The sequence below is a fragment of the Nicotiana tabacum genome, chromosome 21 (genome assembly GCF_000715075.1).
Source record: "Nicotiana tabacum cultivar K326 chromosome 21, ASM71507v2, whole genome shotgun sequence".
Taxonomy (NCBI): Eukaryota; Viridiplantae; Streptophyta; class Magnoliopsida; order Solanales; family Solanaceae; genus Nicotiana; species Nicotiana tabacum.
The window spans coordinates 77829361-77837602 of record NC_134100.1 but is presented as its reverse complement, the minus strand read 5'-3'; the positions used below and the strand labels follow the sequence as shown (position 1 = coordinate 77837602).

Genomic DNA, 8242 nt, shown 5'->3' with positions numbered 1-8242 from the left:
CCTTAATCAGACATCTCAGATTCGGTCATTTTATTCCTCAAGGGAGACTTTTGTGTGTGAATTCATATTAGTAGAGCATATAAAATTTGTATAATTTGTGTATATAATATATATATATATATATATATATACAAAATTATTTTTTTAGCTATTATTTTTTTAAAAATAATAAATATTTTTCGAATATTATTTTTTCAAAAACAATATATGCGGGGAGAAACCCAAAAAAACAAATAAGAAAACCTATAAAAAGAATTTCTCCATCTTCAACCTCCTCCCATTCTCTCTCCACACTGCATTTCCTTCTTTCTCCCTCTATATGCCTACATTCACACATAAAACCTCACTTGCCTCTACAAAACTACAACAAAAAACAAGAATACCACCAAAATCCTCTGCCTTCTGTTATTCAATTTGTTACCAAACAAAAACCCTATAAAGTTTTTTACTATCTTTTTCTCTACTCTTCCTCTCTCTCACCACCTTCTTCTTTTGTTCCATTTCAGACTCTTTTTCTCCAAATGGGTCTGTTTCAATAGGCCTTTCTACACACATTTCTACTCTTAGAATTCCATATTTACATGTATAAATAAAAATTGTGTCTTTGCACAAAAAGGGGTTACTTTAATTTATCAGAATTATAGAATTCTAGTATTTTCTTGCTATTTTTGAGCTTATTTAATTTACTAAGATCATCCAAATCTCAGATATTTACATACAGTACAAAGATTGTGTTTTTTCATAAAAGGGGTTGCTTGAATCTATTGGAATTTTAGAATTCTAGTATTTTCTTGAAATTTTGAGCTTTTTCTGTTTTGTGGGTTTGAGGTTTTATTTACTATTTCAATGGCTGCTGGTGCAAAAGAAGTGTGTGGTGAGACAACAGTGATTGAAGCTCCTGCTGTTCAATCTCTGTCACCAAACACTGACAATAATATTATTTCTGAATCTAATAATGGTTGTGTTAAGGAATCTGATCCAATCCCAAATGCAAAATCTGAATACCAAATGCAAGATATTGTTGACATGTTGAAAAAACTCAAGTTGAATCCAATGGCTAAGGAATTTTTCCCATCTTCTTATAATAATAATAATAATAATAATAATAATAATAATAATAATCGCTGTGATCAGATGCTTCTCATGAGTAATTTTGTGCCAGCTAACAAGACTCCTCTAGGTGCTGATGGTTTGCAAAATAACAGAAGGGTATACATTTCAGTTCTTGATTCTGATTATAATTCTTCATTGATTATATGATTGAAGAAAAATTGATTATTTCGTCTGTTTTGTCGGTTGTTTCATGACTTAACAACTAGTTCAAGATTTCCGCGTGGCAAAGTTGCAATTTTGATGTTGTCAAATTAATGGTGAATGAATTCTTGTTAAGTTTTGTAGTACTCTGTGTGTGTTTGTTTACTTAAAGCCTTTTGTTTGTTTTAGTACTCATGGGAGGTGGCTGTTTAAGCATTAATTATTTTGGTATGAATTGCTGTGGTTTTGGAAATATAACTGCAATTCCAGCCTTTGGTTTTGAAAATTTTAACATTTCCTTGTTAGGAGTGATCTTTGGAAATTACCCAAAAAAAATAAATATAAAAGAACGATCTTTGGAGCTTCAGTAATCTGTTTCTCAAATTATGCAATCAGACATTGGTCATTTATTGCTGAATGGACTGAATATAGGAATTGGGCTTCACAGTTATCAAGGAAATGTTTGAAGGGTTTATAGTCAAAAATGGATTTCTGACACCTGGTTTATTGATTTGGGTTTCCTGATATTCCACTCATTAACAATGGAAACTTGACATTCAGTTAGTTAAATGGGATCACCGAAATTTGGTTGTCAGTAACGTACTTAGGTGGTTAAAAACGGATGAGTATCGTCGGTCCATTATAGTGGATGACATGGAAATTTGTCGTATTGATCTGAATGTGAACGTGCTGTTTGCACCTTTCTATTACAATGGTTTTTTCGATGATACTTAACCTTTTGCTGTATGCGGATGAGATTTAGGGGATTATTTTGTTGTTTTGTTATACTTGAATCCAAGTTTTTGTCAGTTGGTCTAAATATGAATATATTTGTAAATAATGAATTGCATTGTGTTTGTTATGAAGGCCTCCAGGGCTTCAACTTCCCTTACTTATCGATTCAAAGCATCTCTATGTGTTTTGACTGCATTTGCTAACTTTAAAACTACTGAATCTGTTATCAGGAATTTGTACATTATGCTTAAATGCAGTTGTGATTTTTTTCATTTTTAGCTTTATGGAATAGTTATGGAGGAATTGTTTTCCCCTAGACTTTTTTGTTTTGGAAAAAGTTTTGCATTTGGAACTTGACTTCTGCACTCGTAACATTCAATAACCTACAGTGGCATATTTATATTTCATGTCAATATGGGGTTAATGGGTTTTAGTTGGTTACTTTAAATGTCAGTTTGATTTGTATTGAGTCATCGCAGCCATCATCTCTAGAGGTTACTCATTAAATAAGTGATATTGTTGTTGTTGACTTTTACATCTCTTGGGTTAATGGTAATTTCCTAATTGGGAATGTTTTATCTGTATGCATGTTAGAGTTAGTTGTTGTTTACATTTTCATAAGAACATCAATTTAGATGATTTTGAAAATATAGAGAATTTCTATTACTTTTTAATTGCATTTGCATATTATTGGCATGAAACGAGTTTAAATGGAGTAACATGGTCAGTGAGGATCTATATAGCTGACTTGAACTTATTTGGGACTGAGGCATAACTGTTGTTTGTGTTGTATCAGTTCAGATGATTTCCTAGCCTCATAAACTTATCAACAACATACTTGACATTTCAGTTGCAGCTTTGCCTGGATCAATCTGGTCTTATTTTGTATGCTAACCAGAATATTTGAATCACAGACAACCATCTCAATTTTCTTGTCTTCCTTGTAATATCTCCTAAACTTGTGTTTCCACAGAGAGGCAACAACTATAACCAAGGCAAAAGGAGAATGAACAATAGAGCTTACAAGGCTCAAAGAGAAGATAGCATCAGGCGAACAGTATATGTCGCTGAGATAGATAACAACGTAAGGATATATTCTCATTAATTTTATGTGATATTTTTTATTAGTACTCAGAGAGTATCTTTGGTTTTGCCTTTTCAATATCTAGGTCACCGAAGAGCAGCTTGCTGCGTTGTTTAGTGCTTATGGACAAGTAAGTCACTTTGCTCTTCTGAACATTGATGTGATCCATTATATTAGATATTTGACTGCTCTTATGTGCATATACTTGTAGTTCTTTGAGGCATCTAAATTAGAAATAATGAATTGCTTTTTTTTTTCTGTTCTTAGAGTGGTAACTTGATACATAGGTATACATTTGTGTGCTACTTATATCATACTTTAGCAGAACGGAAGCCTTAGCTTGGGAATCCGATACCTGTTTTACTCCCTTTTTTTCGACCTTGATTTAAAATTATTACCTTAATTATGCATTATAGAGTGTCATATAACTTGAGTATCAGATAACTAATAATCGGCTAATCGCCAACGTAATTTATGACTTGGTATATGCATTAGTTATCTGGTCTTTAGACATAATCGGAATATCGTCTCATTCGTAAGTTATATAAATAACATATTGATGCTGGTATGTGGCAAATATCTGTAAATTATATTTGGCAAAAGAATATCTAGTTTTGGTTGTCTGAAATTAGGAGAACAAAAATGTGTAAAACGTGTTGGAAGGCTCATTAGCCTAAGGTAGCTTTGTAATTTTTAATTTCTTCGTTAGCTTGCCGGAGTTTGGAGTAGTTCCTGTTAATATCACATGTCGACAACATAGGAGAAGTATTGGAAAGAAGAAGCGGAATGAGGAAAAGATAACAGATGATTAAAACAATGAAAACAAAGACTCTAAAGTAAAGTGCTTAGATTATAAATGAAGCTACCAAAGCTTCAACCGAAACCATTTAACTCAATGCATAAATGTCATTATTAAACTGAAAGAATTTAAAGTACTTATAAGCTGCCAACTTTCTTACTCAAAACAATATTTTAAAATAATTAAAGAAAAATCATGATATGACTTACTAAAGACCTATCATACAGACTCCCTATGTACCCCTGAACTAGAAACTACATTAATAACCTAAACCTGGCTAGCGGTTTACTGATTGAAAAAGCACTTAAATGTGAAGATAAGAGTCATAAGACCTAATAAGAATATGCCATTTGTAATATTTAACCACTACATGGCGCATAAGTTCTCATTTCCTCCTTGTAATCCAGTGTCCACATCTGAGTGAAGACACCTTCCAGTAAATGTTGCTATATTCAGTGTCTCTCAGTGACGTTGCTGGTGACCATATTGAGGAGGGGCTGGGTTTTGTTGTGGTTTATTGCATGACCATGCTTTCTGGTGACTTAGCACATGGGTCATAGTTCTTACGTGGCTTTCCCAAATTGGAAGCTTTGTCCACTTGACTTTGGTGAAGACGACTTTGATAGACGAGGCGTCTTGCCCTCATGGTTAGTATGGTTAAGGCTTAATGAATATTTAATACAGTCGTTCATTTGACCTGAAGTAAATCCTCAATAGCCCCTATCCAAGGAAATTTTACGTCATTGGTTCTTGCGGTATCCTAACTTGAGGCACTAGACTCTAAGAGGCAGCGTATATAGTGGTCTACGGTTTAGGCACCAATATAATACTTTATTGTGCGCTTACAGTTTTTGCCCTAGAAGAGCATTTCAACTGGCTTCATGGGGCATCATGATCTGTCTTTCCAAAGTTGCTTCTTGTGAGAATTGATATTTTCGCGCACTTGTTTCAACTATTTATTGTGGGACCAAAAATCTTGTCATGAAGAAGTTCTAAATGTGTGGGAGGGCATAGATCGAGCTGCTTGTGTGAAGTATGGTGAAGGTTGCAATGAATTTCAGGATGTTTATCTTCCTGTTTGTCAGCTTAGTTTCTAAATTTTATGCCATATTTGTGATGGCGTAATTGATATACTTCCAAAATAATGACTTTTACGGTTTTACCTCATAGCTACAGCAGATTTATTCTAATCAGTCAATCAACCAACTGTGCCACAATCTCCGCCGGCATATTTGTTTATTTATTTTACATGTTATGCTTAATGTGAATGATTCCTCCTTTTCTGTTCAAGGTAGACTGTAATCATGTTCTTTTTTTCTGAGAAAAACTTTAATGTGTTAATGTATCAAGGAGTGTAATGATGGTCATTCTCATTTTTGCTACTTCCTTTCCAGGTTGTTGACTGCCGAATTTGCGGTGATCCACATTCCCGTCTTCGTTTTGCTTTTGTGGAGTTCGCTGATGAATGTAAGTTGGATGATTTGGCTTGAAATCTTCTTAAGACAGCTGAATATTCAAAGCTAATATGGAATCGATCCTAGCAGACTCTGCGAGAGCAGCACTTTGCCTTTGTGGGACAATATTAGGTTTCTCTCCACTGAAGGTCCTACCCTCGAAAACTGCTATTCTACCCGTGAATCCAACATTCCTTCCAAGGGTACGGATAAATATTTTGCACTTTATTCTTTATCCGAAAAAAAAAAGGAACTTTGGCACTTTGCTGTGCTAGTATGTGGATGATGCTGAGAAATAGTTTTTATGTTGTTTTCATGGAACTAATTGCTTAATTCTCAATTTAATATTGATGTTTTCTGTAGTCGGAGGATGAGCGTGAGATGTGCGCCAGGACAGTCTACTGTACAAATATCGATAAGAAGGTAGACATTTTTATCTTTGAGACCTTGTAAAGTTTTCTCATTCTTTCCTTGTCTGCATCTTTCTGTCAGATGCACATTTTTGGTAGTTATTATGCTCTGCCTCATACTTGGCTGTTGGTTAAATTTTTTTTTTCTTTCTACCAGAGTATCCATTAGCATTTTATAATTAGTTTACAACCAATTACTCTATTCTGAATAGGTTACTCAGGCAGACGTCAAGAACTTCTTTGAAACAAGATGTGGTGAGGTCAGTATGATGTTTAAACGTTTGCATTAAGTTTGAAATGTTAGCTTAAGAAGTGATATTGAAGAACACTTTTACTTTGCAGGTTTCTCGTCTGAGGCTTTTGGGGGATCACGTGCACTCAACCCGCATTGCTTTTGTTGAGTTTGTAATGGTATGCTTTCTTATCTTTGGTAGGGATTGTTGAATGTTATATAACACAACTTCTATTTAGTTGCCTCGGACTGTACTCTCTTATTTCCCACATTATTTGTTGGCCGGTCTTTTGCCCATTTGATTGCTATTGAGGAAAGGAAGGTTTAATAGATTATTACTTGGGTAGCTAAGGAAATCTGCAGCAAGATATCAAATCTTTGCCTTTTAAAGCTAAAATAGGTATTTCGTTTAAGGCTGATAAAGGAAGAGGACTTATGACTGCTTATTGACTTTCTCAAAACAATATGTTAAATTGTTAATATGGAATGGAATTTGAATGTAATCTTATACTTGAAAACTGCGCAGGCCGAGAGTGCAATTTTGGCATTAGACTGTTGCGGTGAGATATTGGGATCCCAACGCATCAGGTAAAAGCTTATTTACAAGTGGCTATGGCCCCAGCTAGTCCACACTTAAAACTTTTCTAGAAAGATTGTTTCATTTTTCTTTTTGTATTTTCCATCTTTCTGACATTGGTATATTGGTTTAGCTGTATTCAAGGAGGCGCCACGTCATGCTTTCTAATTTCTTCCCCTACTGCCGAAATTTTTCCTTTTCGTTTCTCTCTCTCTCCAAAATATTATTGTGCCATTCCATGCGTTCTACTTTTCTGTCATCTAAAAGTCGATCGTGAATATAATGCTTGCGGCTTAAAGATCAGAGTAGCTCATGCTCGATAGTAGAGAATAAATCAGAAAGTTTTCTAGTTTTGGGAGGACGATTGAATCTTATTTGTATTAGTCCTGTTCAAGGTTAGTTTAGAAGATGTCTCTTAGTAATGTCCAATGGCTACTTGCATTAGTAGAGTTGAGAAATTTGAGGGGCTTGGTTTCATATATAAATTACATGTTCAACTTTTAGTTAGTAATTTGAAGAGATAGGAAGTTATTAATTATTAAATCTCTTAATTGTTTCTGTTACTTATCTAGGAAAAAGGAAATTTCTAGTGGACACCAACCTTAGTTATCATTGAAATACATATTTATTACTTAAGTCTAACTAGGTATGACTAGAATAGGAATCTAGATCTTATTTTCCTCTCTGATTATAACAAATATGAAGGGATCTTATCCAAAAGATACAATCTGCTAAGTATTTGAAAATAGATTACCTTTGCTAGAGTTTTCTTTTTACAACTATGGAAGATCATTAACTTGTAATTCTAATGATTAAAGTGTCAAATATACCTTTTTTTTAGTGTCAAACTAGTTGGAAAAGGAGAAAGGAAGTGTAATTCTAACTTTGCAGTCTTGTCTAATTTTGTAGGGTGAGTCCTTCAAAAACACCAGTGAGGCCACGACTTCCCCGTTCCACGATGCAGTAACCGATGCTTGTTCTTATGACATGGAAAGAGTTCAGGAAAGCCCTCTTGGAAGACTTGAGGTCGCCATGGGAAGGCGAAACAAAATTCTGGTTCAGTAATTTCCATCTTTTCTTTTTCTTTATTGCCAACACAGTAACTTTATTGGTACTGAACATGGCATTACCTTTGGGTTTAACGAACTACTTAACGAGAATATCCCTTACCTTTAGTACTTTTAGCTTGATCAGTCATTTTCTTATGAATCTCTTGCTGGTTGAATACCGGTTCATAATTTGATCTTTCGTCTCTGGACACAGCATTGCATGTTTCTGTTTGCTGTCGGTGCACGGGGAAAAATTTACCCGCACCAGGTGTTTTACACCAAATTACATAAAGTTACCATAATTAAGTATTGATCTGAGGTCGAGTGACCAAAGTATATGCGGAAGACATATGTCATGTATTCGTTGTCACCTGGTGTGTGTAAATTTTCTCTTAGTGCATTTTGCAATCACATAATCAAATGTGATTGCGATCTTCAATAAGATGATAATATCTCTAATATTGATTTAGTTTGAGCTTGCTTATTATAGCGAGAGAATCAGACGGAAGAGAAGGAAAGAGAAGAAGGGAGAGGACACTCAGATTCTGGCTCATGTTTCTATCTGTTTCTTCTTTTATAACTGTAGTGTTTGGGCTAGTAATTCGACTATTTCATCGGGAAATTGTACCAAACCGATCTAGAAAATTG

At 34.4% G+C, this 8242-nt stretch overlaps 1 protein-coding gene across 2 annotated transcripts; it reads left to right on the top strand.

Moving 5' to 3' along the window:
* Nucleotides 1-279: 279 nt before the first annotated feature.
* LOC107824402 (polyadenylate-binding protein-interacting protein 8) lies at nt 280-7770 on the top strand. 2 transcript variants are annotated; one of them, XM_016651148.2, is made up of 10 exons: nt 280-1209; nt 2963-3073; nt 3159-3203; nt 5267-5339; nt 5417-5529; nt 5690-5749; nt 5949-5996; nt 6079-6147; nt 6495-6556; nt 7455-7770. In XM_016651148.2, exons 1-10 carry the CDS (start codon nt 847-849, stop codon nt 7510-7512), a joined length of 1002 nt encoding a protein of 333 aa, XP_016506634.2. In that variant the 5' UTR covers nt 280-846; the 3' UTR covers nt 7513-7770. The 2 variants fall into 2 exon arrangements, with proteins under 2 accessions (XP_016506634.2, XP_075098505.1); XM_075242404.1 differs by having other exon boundaries at nt 5414-5529.
* The last annotated feature ends 472 nt before the right edge of the window (nt 7771-8242 follow it).